The sequence below is a fragment of the Carassius auratus genome, chromosome 3 (genome assembly GCF_003368295.1).
Source record: "Carassius auratus strain Wakin chromosome 3, ASM336829v1, whole genome shotgun sequence".
NCBI classification, from domain to species: domain Eukaryota; kingdom Metazoa; phylum Chordata; class Actinopteri; order Cypriniformes; family Cyprinidae; genus Carassius; species Carassius auratus.
Genome location: NC_039245.1, coordinates 8,997,108 through 9,013,663, shown reverse-complemented (window position 1 = coordinate 9,013,663; position 16,556 = coordinate 8,997,108). Strand labels below are relative to the sequence as shown.

Genomic DNA, 16,556 nt, shown 5'->3' with positions numbered 1-16,556 from the left:
ACCTGACAGAAATGAATGATGTCTCATTGGAAACATCATTCTTTGAGAGCTAGTTCACGGTGCTCGTGCAGAGTCAGACTGAGGGATCATGGAAAAAAGCAGAACAGCACAAACCAGCCCATCCACATTCAAACCACCGCGCACCCAGCTTAATAGAGGGTTGTGTTAAGGTCACACTGGGGATAAAATCTCCCGCCAAACCTTCACAAAGTTTGTCTATGCAAAAATGAGTATCAGAGCCAATAATCAAGAAACATTTCATGGGAAAAGCACTTTTTTTTGAAAACCCTCATGACACCCGGACCATGTTACCTTTTTTCCACTGCTGCTTGCAGATGCATTGCACCTGCTACCTTTCCCTTTGAATATTTGTGTGTGTGTGTGTGTGTGTGTGCGTGTGTGTGTGTGTGACATATCAGGACTCTGTATAATGACAGGGGTATGACACAGGTATTACAAGGAGAGAGTGACTTATGAGGACATAAAACATGTCCCCATTTTTCAAAAAACTTCTAAATCATACAGAATGAGGTTTTTTTAGAAAGTAAAAATGCACAAAGTTTCCTGTGAGGGTTAGGTTTAGTTGTAGGGCCATATAATATACAGTTTGTACAGTATAAAAACCATTACGCCTATGGGCTGTCCCCACTTTTCACAAAAACAAACGTGTGTGTGTGTGTGTGTGAGTCAGCCAGACAGACTGGGGGAAGACTGTCTTATTTAGCAGCTCTGTGGGTCAGCATGAGACAGGCTGGCGGAGTATTTGGACCCCTTCTACACTAATATTACTCTGCCCTGCTTATTATTACGCATTACATGTGACTGAGTATTATTACCACTCCAGTGCAGCAAATACCACACAGCACTCACATTTACACACTCTGAAATCATAGAGGACTCTGAATAACACACTGAAAACTGTGGTCAGCAGCTTTAGTGTTGGTTAACGCTCTCCAACGGTCTCAACTGGTGTGAAGTGTGTCAGCCAATTCATGTGTCACTGATAAAACCACAAGCTATAACAGATGCGTGTGTGTGTGTGTGTGTGTGTGTGTGTGTGTGTGTGTACTGGGGACTATCCCGAAAAACTTTTGTTTGAGTATATACTTTCTAAAAAAGTATACATATTTAGAAATTAAAGTTTACAAGTCATTTTTAGGGCGAATTATTATTATTATTTTTGTTGGTGTTATATCTTTGACTTGGATGTTTAAGTTACACAGAGTAAACACAGCTGGATTAAACAAACAGCTGTGTCTATCTTCATTTCAGGCTGCAAAGCAACAAAACGTGATTCTTTTCTATCCCCACTGTACTAATACTGACTGTTTTTAAGTGCACAATGACCGATGTATTGTCATCCGATAAATATGGTTTAGTTTTCTGACATAGAAATCTTTTGTAACATATTCAGAATTTACATTCACAAGTAATACTATTTCAAATAAAAGTTTTTTAAAAGATTTTATTTAAAAAGAAAAAAGTTTAAAGGATCTTGATTTTCACAAAAATATTAAGCAGCACAGATGTTTTCAAATTGATAATGAATAAATTACACTTAAAATATATTAAAATATAAATAGTTTAATCAATACTTTTCTATTTTATAATATTTCATATTTTTACTGCTTCATAATATTTTTTATATTTTTTTTTAGCAAATAAATGCAGCCTTGGTGAGTATGAGACATCTTTCAAAAACATTAAAATACTAACTTTTCAACAGTTGTATGTTTATCTCTACACCTGATAATTACTAATAATGATAAGGTTTAAAATCATTAATATCTGTAAACAATATAGCATAATTTTTCTTGTCAGTCTTTTTGGGTTAGTATATATTAATTATCAATATCTTTATAAAAAGACAATAGAAATATATGGTATGTGCTCATTTAGATGTATGTGTGTGTGTGTGTGTGTGTGTGTGTGTGTGCGCGCTCTTGTTTTTGTAACATATCAGGACACAACTCTTGTATTCGTTTGTTAAGTGATGACGTAAGAAGCGCTGTTTCCGGGTCCAAGCCTCAACTTGCTTCACTTGAGAATACGACCTCAGCAGCCGTATATGAGCACTGTTTATTCATATTAATAATTTAAGCCAAACGCTTTCAAACGTACGGTATACACTACAATCTCTGTGCTCACAGTGTCCCAAATACAAATAATTTTTATATTTATATTTTTTTCATAGTCCTATCTGCCTATCTGGGACTTCGGTATGGAGTTAAAGGTTACGATTATAACTTTTTCGCTTGTATTTGATCACATTGTGAGTTTATATTAGCACCTTTTGTTGTTTTCTCGTGGTAACTGATAGAGCGTTTGGACACAGAAGTGCTGCTACTTCTGTGTAGCAGCACTTCAGACTTAACAAGCGAATAATGACATGGGTATGACACAGGTATTACAAGGAGAGGGTAACTTATGAGGACATAACCCATGTCCCCATTTTTCAAAACACTTATAAAAAATACAGAATGAGTTTTTTGAAAAAGTAAAAATGCACAAAGTTTCCTGTGAGGGTTAGGGTTAGGTGTAGGGTTGGTGTAGGGCCATAGAAAATACAGTTTGTACAGTATTAAAACCATTACGCCTATGGGATGTCCCCACTTTTCACAAAAACAAACGTGTGTCTGTGTGTGTGTGTGTGTGTGTTTGTGGATATTGTTTAGCCAGCTACACCCTGGAAGAGAAAGTTATGAGTCAGATTTTAGATTAACTATCTATAACTACTTTTAAATCACAAAGTTTAAACACCTTTCAACCTTTGAAACTGTAATCTATAAGCATTAAAACTTCAGATAAACCATTCCAAGTAACCAGCAGAATAAAACAATTGAGACATAATACACACACATGCAACAATGCACGCAAACAATACATTTAGTTTTATAGTCATAATGACAAATATGACTTGATCTGGTCAATAAAAGTCAAGAAAAGTCCTCACCCTTCACAAGCACCTCATTGTCTTCGTCCATCGTCATCTTACTCTTCTTTGTGATGAGACTTCTCTTCTCCTCAGGAACTCCTGACAGACTGAACAACGTGAAACACAACAGACATAAGCAATGTGCCTACTGTAACCTAGTAAGTACTGTACAACCCCCTCCCATATCCCCCCAAACACACACACACACACACACACATATACATATATATAAAATGCACACTTATTCCTTGAGGGAAGTTGGGGTCAACATCACACCTCTGCTGCTAAAATAGACCCCAACATAGCACAAAAGCACTCCACATATGCAGACATTTCACATCACACACACACACACACACACACACACGCACATCCCTCCACCCTCCACCACCATGGCCAGGCAGGCAGAGCTTTATCGGTCTGGCAGCCAGGGAAAAGACTGAAAATAAATGTGAATAAGAGATGCCAAAGACACTCGCACGCAAAGAAAGAACTAAGAAGAGACTAGGAGAATAAGAGTGGGCTAGAGGTACTGACAAGCAAATAGTTGTCAAACGGTCATCACTAAAGTTGACAGGGCCTGGGACAAAATGTTATGGGTAGGTCCACTCAATATAAATGTACTATACTATTAAAGGACCTTAGTGGGACACTCCTCATCACTTTAAACTGTTCCTTTGGGAATTTGCTGCTATTGCTAATTTTATATTATGTAATATCTAGCAGGGATGAAATTTCACTAATTGCTAATGTTGTTTTGTTGCTGGTTTGATTCCTGCAAAAGAAACTGATAAATAAAAAAAAGTCTTATCACCATGAACATGGATAAAAATCAAGGTTTAGTGAATGGCTAATTGTATACTGTACCTGGACTAAAAGACTTTTGTTAAGAACAGAAGAACAGCTTGTAATGAGCTGGTAAAAGATTAGTCAGAGGACGTCATTAGCTAACAAATGATAGATGATTTGAGGAATGCTGGGAGCACAAGCACCTTGAGGCTGACCGTGACAAACAGATAATCACTCTGAAACACTGGCACTCTCTCACACACACACACACACACTTTGAGCCGCATCAGAGGAATTGAATGTGACTGCGTGTTGGTTAATCAAACAAGACATTCCTGAACCTCCTGTTATTTGAAGTCAGAATTTCATTTGGCACTAATTATCTGGATTTGCTAGTTTCTCACCCAAATTAGCCATTTGTTAAGTCAATCAAATGGAGAGTCCTGAAAACTCATTTCCTCATGCTGATGATCTGGAAAAACAGAGATTGTAACCAGAGATCATATGATCTCTGACTGGCCCAGTGTCTCTGATAAGAGAGTCCGATTACACGCATGTGTGTGCATGATGTACCGATATCAATATTTTGGCTGATACCATTATCATGATATGACCTATAACAAATTGCTACCAGCAAAATTATAAAAGTGACGTGACATACAGCCAAGTATGGTGACCCATACTCAGAATTTGTGCTCTGCATTTAACCCATCCAAAGTGCACACACAAACTGTGAACACACAGCCGGAGCAGTGGGCATCCATTTACACAAAAAAATGGAGATAAATATACAATTACACATCTGCTCTACATTCTGGCTCCAGTCTTTCTCGTGCTGTATTTTGAAGCCTGCCAATCTAAGAGTCTACGAGTTGCCTCTTCATCGACCTCAGATACGATAGCTGTGTGTCTGAATATTTTTGTCTTCTCTGAATATCTTAAACCATATCAATGTTCTGTACATTTATTTACAGGTCTGTGTATGCGTTTATTGGAGATGCATTGCTAGATGCATCCCTGCGGATTTGCATCACTCTCTAATTTAAGTTGAATCTCAGACGGAGTCAAGAGTTTACAGACATCCATCAGAGAGAGAGAGAGAGAGAGAGAGAGAGAGAGAGAGAGAATGAGAGAGAATGAGAGCGAGAGAGCGAATGAGAGAGAGGCAGGCAGCACAAACAGGGGGAAGCCTCCAATCACAGGAGCTGTGAGAGCTGGAATCAGCCAGTCAGAACCTGCCAGAACCGGTTCATGGATCCAAGCAGAATCATGATCAACAACTCGGTTTTAACAAAAAAAAAAACTTCTCTGTCCCGCAGGCATGAGAATAACCCTCATTCTAATCTAGACAGTATTAACACACACACACACACACACACACACATATAAGATGAGCTGAGGTCTATCTCTGCAAGAGGCCGCTGGAATGAGACCAGCACGCAGATACAGAGAAACATGCTCTGCTATATAGAGACTTTAGAGGGCAGTAAGATATCTTATGGATGGATATGGGGCCATGGGGTATAAATTTGGAGATGAGCTTTATGACTCATATCTCGGGGGCTAGAACTGTTTTCTTATCGGTCTAGACTATCAGTTAAAAAAAAAATGTTTTTTTGATATGGGGTTGAAAAAGGTCTGTGATGGTGACCTAAAAGGACAGATATTTGGTGCTAAACAGAAAAACCGGAGCAGTAGACGACAACTGATCCAGGTCGACGCACGCCTCATTTCACTTAAAAGCTATAGAGAGATACGAAACACTGACTCATTGAATTATCTCTTACCTCTGTTCAGGACAAGACAGTACAGGAGCCTGTCATACTCAACAAAGAGTGTGCACTACAAAATAGCAACTCACAATCTAAGGCCTGTTTCCAACAGCAAGCACATGCAGTGGCACTGCAGCGTAACTGCTAAGACAGATTCACAAAACGCACTGGCAATGTTTTTGCTGCATAAGCGCCGTGGCTCTATATAGAAAGTAAAGTGATTTCTAGGTTATATTGGAGAATTTTACATTTATAAGTTGAGGTTGGGCAAAAGATAATTATTATACACTTGGTTGCTATGAAATTCAAATGTACATGAGAAGGACTGCACTTACATGTAAATCTATGTGATAGATAGACAGACAAACAAACAGACAGAGCCTTAGTTAATAGACAGATTAATAGACAGAAAGATAGATGGAAAGAAAAATCTATGGATAACTTAAGATAAGAACCACACCATATCCAACATAAGATGCCTACACTGTGAAGAATGGCTCTTATAACAGAATGGTTTCTAATGGGGCTGAAGAAACTTTATTGTTAAAAGTGCAGGCATGAATGAAAAACCTTGTTATCAACCCTTTTCTCTGGGAAAATATAATTAGTGACTAAAGAAAGCAATGAGAAAAGCAGGAAGTGAGGGTTACAGTAGTTGGCCTTTGTCTGTCTAAACAGCGGTGCCCTTCTAAGTGAATGAGCCAATCTAGATCAATATGAGCACCTTGGACCCTGGGAGCCAGATAACGTAACACAATTATGTTGTCGACTACCTAACAATACCAGCTCCCAATCAACATGAAGCAGGTCACGTCTCATTCAAAAGTACATGTGTAAATATGTGCAGTAGTGAAAATACACACACACACATCTGGCTTACTATCCTTTTGGGGACTCTCCATAATGGTGGCGTAGTGGTTTTTATACTGTACAAATTGTACACCTCACAGGAAAACTTTCTGCATTTTTACATTCTTAAAATCGAGTGTGTATTTAAGTAAAACCCACCGGGATAGAAAACCATGTACACACACACACACACACACACACACACACACACACACACGTGTCAGTGCACTTCTCGTGTGTCTGAACTTGAAATGCCACACCTACACACAAAGGCACTGATAAAGCACAGGGTTTGGCGTGGTGTGACTGTTTGATCCATTATATAGGATAAGAGTGGCGCACAGTGACATCAGCATGGCATTAAGCCAAACCTTTGTGCTCAGACTCGGCCATCCTGTCAGAGGCTGAAGAAAGTAATACCTAGCTCTACAGAAAAAGGCAAGAAATAAATGAGACCCTGCCATTCTGACTGAAAGGATGGTTTTAAATGATGATAATGTGATCCTATCATGATGAAATAATGAATGTTTACAGACTGTGTGGATATGTTTGCCCAAATGAATATTTTATTGCTCAGACACTGATCTTTGATCGCTCTAGAGACTTTATGGAGTTCTCATTTGTGTTTCATATAAAGTAGCAAGTTTGTCCCAGAAGTTTCTCCTGCAATTTATTTAAAAATGTAATTGTAGAACTATAAAACGCATGTAAATAGCACAGCTCAAACACTGTAATTCAGTATTGGGCAAATTAAAGTTCATAGTGAAATTCATATGAAAGTTTTCAAGATGTGAAGATTATTTGCAAAATGCTAGAAAAAGGATGTGCTCACATGAGGTGGATACAGTTTTTATCTGGCAAGAAGACATGCACAGAAACTGCGATGAAGGCACATTTACCAAATAATTTCTTTGTCTCAACATGCCAAGTGACTGAACAATTCACATCTCAAATTTTCTTACCAAAATGACTGGCTCACTTACTGTTGCTCCCTAAAGTATCTACAGTCAATCACTTGTGCTCTTAAACATAATGAATTTATTTCATTTAATAAAAGAACCATAGTTTCCAGTTTATACCACTTCAATTTCTATTTTGGCGCCAATATCCCTCCGTTTCCAAAATTTTCCAATTTCAAACAATGTTTGCAAAAATGTAATTATCATCCACAACTTGGATGAAAACTCAGCTATTGATGAGATCTGTTATTTAAAGAAATGTCCTTTTGCTTGTTATGGGAGACATTTAGAGGTCTCGTTTGTCATTGTCCTTCCAATGCGAGACTGTGGATTGAAATGTATAGACAGATTTGTGTTGTGTGATCATATGAGTGAGTATGTGTTAGATGTCGAGGCGCGTTTGAAGTAGAGGTTTATTCAACATTAACAGCTGGAACGCAGGTTTGGACTGGTGTAGTAGATCTGTAAAGAGGTGAGGGTCGTGAGAGAAGTGTGTGTGTGTGTGTGTGTGTGTGTGCGCGCCCACAGCTGTCCAATCAAACCCATCCCAACCCAACCCACTGCTGCCCACTCTTTTCCCAGAGTCCACAGCAGTGCCCCCCAAGAGGGGCCTACAAGTCGACTTCCTGTAAGAAGGAGAGCAGAGCAGGAAGCAATTTGTCACACAGGATTAAACGACAGGAATAATAAAAGGAGGCGAGGAAAATGAGTGAGCCTTTCTCCAAATCTAGACATGAGAGCCCTGAGAGAGAAACAGCAAGAGGGAAATACAAATAAACGGAAATATAAGAATAAGAAGCCTAGAAAAAATATTACCCCAAACTGTCAGTCAAGTGGCATGACACATGAACGAGGGATAGAGACAGACATTAATTCGGCTCATTTAAGACAAGGTAAAGAAATTGAGAGAGAAGGAGAAAGAACAGGAAGGACGATTTGGAAAGGAAAGTGCTGTTGTGAATGTAGCTGTTGTTTGGTGAGGGATGAAAAATTAAACACCCTGAGTTAGCACTGATTTGATGAGGAGGAAGAAAGGAAAATAAGCAAATTGTGCTTGTTTATAGAAGTGAAAGCAAATTCACCCTCTTCTCAAGACTTCTCTCTCATTAAGCCACAAGTACAAAACTGTGGCTGGACATTAACAGTCTCAAACTCAAATGAGTAACTGAAGTACTTCTATAAGCACAATTAAAACAACCAAATGTTAGTTTAATAGTTAGGGTCATAAGATACATTTGAAAATAAGTAATACTTGAAGTATGCATTAAATTGATCAGTGACAGTAAAATTAGATTAAAAGATTTCTATTTCTAATTAATGCTGTATTTTAAACATTTTTTAAAAAAAGTTAAAGAATCCTGAAAAAAAAGGTCACGGTTTCACCAAAAGTATTAAGCAACACAGCGGAGTGATTTCAACATCTATAATATTAAGAAATGTTTCTTGAGCAGCAAATCAGCATACATTTGCCATAACAGGAATAAAATGCATTAAACCGTATTAATATTTCACAATATTACAGTTTTGAAAGCATTTTTTATCAAAAGCATATAAACAGTTTCAGTTTCAGATGTGTAGTTATATATATGTGATTAATAATACAAAACTAAAAAGAAAAAAGAATAATATTAAAAGCCTAAAAAGACGGTGAAAACTGATTTGCAGATTTAAATGTGTGAAGAGTGTGAGAATAGCGTCATGGAACGGGAAACTCTGGTTGGCAATACTGCCAGGCAGAATCGTTAATATGAAGGCAAAGTAGCCCTGTGCGTGTAACCCTCCCTCTCTGACGCTCTCTGTGGCATAAGTTTACTAACTCAAACCATCTGTGTGGCCCACACTGACAGGAAACTGATAAAAGAAATGGAGGGATGGAGGAAAGGTAAAAAGAAGGAAAACATATTATGCGTCCCTCTATAAATGTCCACTGAATCGAGGGGACATTTTGTGTGTGTGTGTGTGTGTGTGTGTGTGTGTGTGTGTGTGTGTGTGCGCGTGCATGTGCAACTTTTACTGCCATTTCCATGTGACTTACAGTAAAAGACATCAATAGCCTGTTTAATAGATGGTTAACACAATCATAATAAAAGCTAATATAACCCATCCATTATACACTCACACACGATTTCCAGATTTAAATAAATCATTAGTTTGTCACAAGAATAGAATAATCTGTTTTTAGGCAGCTCTGAGAAGGAAAAGGCTAATTGCTTACTACCCAATGTCACAACATTAATAAGACATGACACACACAAAAAGAAGTAGGTGTTCTTCATTCTTTGTTACACTTAATCTCTGTAACACACTATTCTCTAGAGTACACTTACTGTAAGTGGTATGTTGAACTCAGCAGATGATTGATTTTAATCCAATTAAAATGCAGTGCTGCTTATTTATTAACTAAATAAGCAATGTCCTTGCTGGAAGGCTTGCACACACTGGAGTACATGTGTTTATATGTGTGTACTTAGCCATGATTGTAGGCAAAATTATCCCTACAAGAAAGAAAATGTGACAAAGAAAGTGCCCCCTGGGGACATTCTGGTATGCTCTAATTTTGAATTATAAAAAAAAAAATATATATATATATATATATATATATATATATATATATATATATATATATATATATATATATATATATATATATATATATATATATATTGCACGATTTTTTTTTTATATATATGTTTTCATTCATTTTTGGGGTAAAATGTTAACATTTTAAAATGTTGGGAAACACATTAGCACCAAGCTGTGACCTGTCAGGATGTCCCATTAATGGACTGACAGTGCAGAACAGCTGGTGAACAGGACAAAGACCTGAAACCTACAGCCAAAAATGAACAAAAGGTTTCGTTTGTTTGAATTTTTTAAAAAGACAGAAAGAGGGCATAAACCAAGAGTGACAGATACAAAGACAATGTTTTCTTTCAGATATGGTGGTTGATGATGGAGTGAGTCTTTCTGACCTCTGCTAAAAATAATATGGTTTACTCAAGAATACTACCAAGACATTCCCCGTCCAGCCAGCTGAGCGAGACAGAAATCACTCAGGATGACAGCGCGTGTGTGTCTAATCCGTGATGAGACTGAACGACCTCTACATGCGATAAAAAAGACTGAGTCACTGTCTGGCTGAAGGTTTCGTGCAAATCTCAGCCTGCTAAAACACACAAATCCTTACACTTCCTCTAGATTCAGGGCTTCAATCTTGATAATAGAATGAAATTAATGCTCATTTACACTGAGTTTTTGACGATTAATGGTACACATTTTCTGTGTGTGCTTGATACTTTGTGCTGCGATACAGCCGAAGACAGTTGTCTTATTGCGCATCATGCTGCAACAGCTTGAGGTGGTCTACACTGAACGCGGCAAATTTACTGTTGCAAATCATTTGAAATTTGAGTCAGTTTATCATCAAAGAACGAGCCGTCAGTTTACAGTGGGGATTTATCTTGTCTCTAAAATTTAGAGTGAATTTTATTACACAATATATATATTAAAATAGAACACTTACTATAAAACAAATATTTTAATATTTTATAATATGTAAACGATTTATTGCATTTTTGATCAAATAAATGTAGCCTTGGTGTGCTTAAGAGCTCAGTCTGTATGCTGTTTTTTTTTATTAAAATAAGGTATATTATGATCTAATACAATCACTGTACCACCACGGTACATTATAAGGATATGTACTTTACGCACTGATGAATCCATCTGTCCAGGATGTGAGGGAGATGTAAGACACACACACACACACACACACACACACACACACACACATCCTATTAAACATCATTATTGGCTGAACTCACCAGGGTGTGCCATTGGCTGTGCGAGTGGGCTGAGACAGAGTGACCTCTAGTCGCCCCTGTAAAAGAGAAAAGACAAAACACATGGGCATCTGGCAGGTATTGATCTCTCACTTCCCTTCCAGTAAACTCTGCTAGATATTCTCGAAGGATGTGCAGTCCATGGAGAACATTCAGTCTCTTTCACTTCTTTTGTTTCAAATATGTTTAACAAACACCATATGGTTCCATTTGGTTCTTCAGTTTTATATTGCCATGATACCAAAATTTCAGTTGTTGATACCAACTGTAAAAAAAAAAAAAAATGATATACAGTAAACACTTGTTAATTGATTTACTATAGACGGTTTCAACGGCATCAACATAAACAAACGTTAATGCGCGTGAGCGCTTTTGTGGACCTAACTTAACTTCCGGTAGACTCCAAATAGAATCAATAACAACAGCCAAGTCCCTCTAGAGTAGATATTTTTTGATAACAAACAAAATGTGTTTTCTGTGTGGATCAGGCGGACTTAATGAAAATGCTGATTCATTATTTGCCAGCAGGAGATGTTTTAAAGCATAGACATAAAGCGCGAGAAATAGAGGTTTCCCCAGTAACAGCTGTAAACAAAGCAGAGCTGGTACGCTCACACGCTGCTTTATCACGCATATAACATGCAAGTCTTCTTTCAGAAATACAGCGATATAAAAACACCCGTGCCTCGTTTTGATATTTAAACATAAATGTAAGGAATTATTATTATTAAACGTGCAGTACGTTACGTAACGTTACGTTACTCATGTTTATTTAACGAAGCCTTTTTGAAAATCGATCAGTTTTAAAATTGTGGCGAGTCTCCAAAAATAAATAAATGTATGGGAAACACATCCCGCAGCACAGCCACCTGAGCCCAACTTCAGTCTACTCATCACCATGGCTTTAACTGCGTTTGTAGATGGCACCGCAGCCAGACCGATATACACAACACAGACCGGAAGTTAACTTAGGTCCAGGCGCGTGCGCCCGATGAAACCGTCTATAAGTTACATTACCATATATGGTGAAAATTGTAAATGGTTTAGCATTACACTGTGAATCATTATTGTAAAATTATCTCAAATACATGGTTTTGCAAGTAAAAACTATGAATTACTGAATAATTTACTGTGAGAAAGAGTAAAAGGACATTACCAGAAGTCGTTGTGCGAGACATCACATATTTTTTTATAAAGTTAGTCTCTTCTCATTTGTGTCATCAGTAATGTACTTCAGAGTGTTTTGTGTTACATTTTCTATACACATTAGCAGAGTTGGGTAAAACACCTTTCTGTAATCTAACTACTTTTCCAGGCAACGCAGTAAAGTGTTGCGTTACATTTAAATTTTTTGTAATTTGATTAGTTACTTAAGTTACAAATGCAGTGTTAAAAATTATGAAGTAAAAATCATGTTTTGCATGTCAGTATGCCCTTGAGAATGTGAGTTAAAATGCAGACGAGTCTTACATTGGGAGTGTAGGCTATAAAAATAATAGGCTACTTTTTTTTAGGGGTGCGTGATAAATATCGTCCTACACAGAGCCGTTGTTAACTGACTAGCTGTGCAAATAAACCCTGATAATGAACGTGGATTTGCGCAGCTAGACAGTTAACAACGGCTCCGTGTAGTAACAGCTGCTCTATGTGAAATCACACACCTGATGGAATTTACCGCTGATTAGAAAACCGGCTTTACTGACAAGATGCGCATTAATTATCGGACGATATTTATCGCGCACCCCTACTTTTTTTCTGTCATTATTAAATTAATGAAAGAACTACGAGTTTTTCTTTGTAGTGTATTTTCTAGGTTTGATAACTTGAAAAGTAAAGTAAACTTAAAAGTAACTTGTAAAAAAAACTTGTAAAAGTAAAGTAAATAGTAATCTGATTACTTTTTATTGCAGTCATCAGTAATGTAATCAAATTACAATTTTAAAGAATTTTTAAAGAAGCAGGGGCCTCAGAAACTAGCTGTCTGAGATGTTTTGGCCGTTGACACCTGATGATTGACAGTGTGGCGGGCTATGGTTCGAGGGATGTCTAGATTCTTTAGTACATTCCTCAGGTCTGGCTTACCCTTCCCCATCACAGAGCTCATATTAAAGAGGGGAAGACAGAACGAGAAAAGAGCTCTGGACTGCAGCAGGGGTCCAGGAAAGGTCAATCTGAATGCCCTGGAAGCCCTTTGATGTGGTACACAAAATGGCTATAACCAAAAGAAAAAAGTAGCAATTGGTCAAAATGACAGTTAGCCGACTGTATGTTGTTTCATCATTCATAATTGTGAACTAATGATGAGTTACGTCATGTAATTTGTATGGTAATTGTCAAACAACTGTATAAATACCCAGTCTATGCTATGAGTCATGAGGTCATTTACTGGATTCTAAAAGACTCCCTTGGTTAAAGAAAACCCCATGGGCTCTAAAGATATAAAGCGGAAAAATACAAAACAGACCACACTTTCTACTTGCTACATGATACGAAGTAATGTTCTAGGTTAGGTATTTGAACGAACCCTGAGGTATTAAACTAGACTTGCCATACAGCTTATCAGGAAGAAGGGTGCCATTTCATATAATTGGACTTACAATTTCATATAAGTGGACTTACAATTTTTACCTAGCATCAATGCAGTAATAAAACACACACACACACACACACACACAAGTACTGCATAGCAATGTGCTAAAACCACACTCATAACATAACCACCCTAGCAACTAGTAGTCGACCAATATTGTTTTTTTGAAAGCCGATGCCGATATTTTGGAAAGCAGCTAGCCGATAGCCGGTATAAAGCCGATATCATTTAAAAAAAATATATAATATTTAAGAAATTTGAAATAATTTTACAATGGATTAAAAATATATATATTTGTAAAATAAACATTCTTATACTTCAGATGACAAATTATTTTTCACAAATAAATAAATATTTAATAGAAATATAATTAAAAGGAAGTAAACACTATAACCAACAGGGCACTCAGTATTCTGGGAATTTTGTGTGCACTGGGAATCATATTTTTCAAATAAAGACAGGGTAACACTCATTTTACATACAGCACACAGAGAAAATGACATGAATATGACGGTGGGCAAATGCATAAAGTGCATCATAATTTGAAATCACGAGTTTAAAATTTAAAGCATTCAATTCACAAAGAGAACATGTGATGATGCTGGATATAAATGCACACTTCCACAAGATCTCACAGTGGGGATTCGAAGTTTGCAAGGTTTGTGATATTAAATGTTCATTAGTCATTCAAAGATTTGTTTAAATTATATAAATGTGTATTTGATTAATGCTGATGGCAAACGAGGATTATATTTGTCTTTCTTCTATCTGTATTAGACAGAACCGTTAACAACAACAGTAAACAAGAGGGAGAATATGAGCACTGTGTGCTCAGGTGCTGAGATAAAATAAAAGTCTGGTTATTTTTATTTTATTTATTCAATTGAATTTTTTTGGATCTTGTGGTGAAACAACAAACTTTTCTTTGGTTAGGTATACAGTATGTTGGACTTCAACAGTCATTTAAGTCTGTTTAAACCCTGCTACTTTCCTCAAGTCATCTACAAAGTTGCGTTGGTCAAAATCTTTTTTTTTTCTTTTCATATGTTTTTTTTTTTCTTTTTGATTAACTTTTACGCAAATGCATGTCACAACACAGATGAAAATATCTGCCAAAACCATTTCCATTTCATTGCAACTCGAACATTATTTTGCTTCTTTATAAACCATTTTTGCATTTGAGTTTTGCAATTTGACTAACATTTTTCAGTAAATTAGTCACTAGGTCATAAACACGCATGCACGCACACACGCACTTACCTTTATGAACAAGTGCACTTAGTAACAGCACCTCTTCTGTAGTACTTGGCAGTTAATTCAAACACACAAACACTCAGCAGTCCCGGGCACTTGACTGCTGCATGCAGACCATAACATTCAAAATTAGGGCTGTTCTTAGAACTGAAAAAGACAGAGAGCTTTTGTGCTCAATCTGTCTACATGCAATATCAACCCAGTTCTACCCCACCCAGCCCCTCTGAACCAACTCAGTCCTGCAGTCAGCCCTCAGACCATTCACACCCAGTGGACAGTAAATGCACACTGTCCTTCCCTGTGAACAGACCTGAAGTCAGCTTTAGTTTCCTCGCTGTGCTACCTGACATGCATGTACTTGAGCCTGAATATTAAAGGGATAGTTCACCCCAAAATGTAAATTCAGTCATCCTCATATAAAACCTGGACTTTTCATTCTCCATTCACTTTATAGATTAAAAAAAATAAATAAAAAAAAAAGATATTTTTGGGTGAACTATGTCTTAAATGGCATTCAAGAAGAAGGGACGAATAGAAAATAAATATCAGAGGGGAAACATTTCCTGCTTTTAGCTGTGTTGCCTCTTAAACTAAAGCACTTCTGGGATGGCAAAAAAAAAATCCTGAAGAATTAGTTGGCTCCTACTGTTTTGCCAGCAATTTTCTTGGTAATCGTCCTGTAGTCAATAAAAGTAGTGTTTGGTCATATAGGCAGCAAGCATGCTGCAATTTGCAATAAATACTGTTTATGAGTGGATTCTAGTTAAAGTTGATTTCCAGGAAAATTACAAGGAGGCTCATTTACACAACCATATATTTCTACCCACTGAGATGACCATCTGACCCCTGTTATCCGCCCACCCACTGGCAGGCCCGGGCTGCGGTGCCACGCTCTGCTCGCCTGTGGGTTCCCGTTAATGGCTGGTATGCATTGGCTCTGATTCTGCCCTCTGGTCCAGTGACTCGGTGAGGTTTATCAGAATCGATCCCGGCTGTAAACTGACTCAGTCTGACTCCCCCACATCAGCTGTAACTCTAGCCCCCCCTCACCTTGACCTCTTTCACAGACACGCACCTCTATGTGTGTGCGTCTGAGTCTGTGCTTCTCTGTGGCATTATGTTTCAGGGCTCTGGCACAACCATGGAGGAACGTTCCGTGCCGGGCTGGGGGCTCCCGAGGGTCATGAGTAAGAGAGTAAGGAAGACGGTTCTTTTCTTACACAAACACTTTCAAAGAAAAAAACCTTTGAGCGAGAAAAAAATATTGTTTACCTTAGTAGTTTTTTCTTATTTTATGTCATATGTTTACTTTTTCTTTAAAACGGTCATCATAATACGCATACAAATTTGTAGTTGCCATGTACTGATCAATGTTAAAGTGGTTGTAATATACAGTATATACATTCATTACCATTCAAAAGTTTGAGGACAGTAAGATTTCTTTTTGGAACAAAATTATTACTTTTATTCACCAAGAATGCATGAAATTTATCAAAAGAGACAGTAAAGACAAATGTTCTTTTTAACTTTATATTCATCAAAGAATCCTGAAAAAAAGTTCCCAAA

General features: G+C 37.4%; 1 protein-coding gene across 1 annotated transcript in view; it reads right to left on the bottom strand.

Annotated features, from left to right (window-relative positions):
- Positions 1-16,556, bottom strand: part of LOC113046858 (pleckstrin homology domain-containing family H member 3-like) — a 38,029-nt gene that overhangs the window by 12,967 nt on the left and 8,506 nt on the right. The window contains exons 2-3 of the mRNA XM_026207925.1: positions 11,129-11,184; positions 2,954-3,042 (exon numbers count right to left, since the gene is read on the bottom strand). Of these exons, the coding sequence (XP_026063710.1) occupies positions 2,954-3,042; positions 11,129-11,184 (145 nt within the window). The remainder of the gene's footprint in view (positions 1-2,953; positions 3,043-11,128; positions 11,185-16,556) is intronic.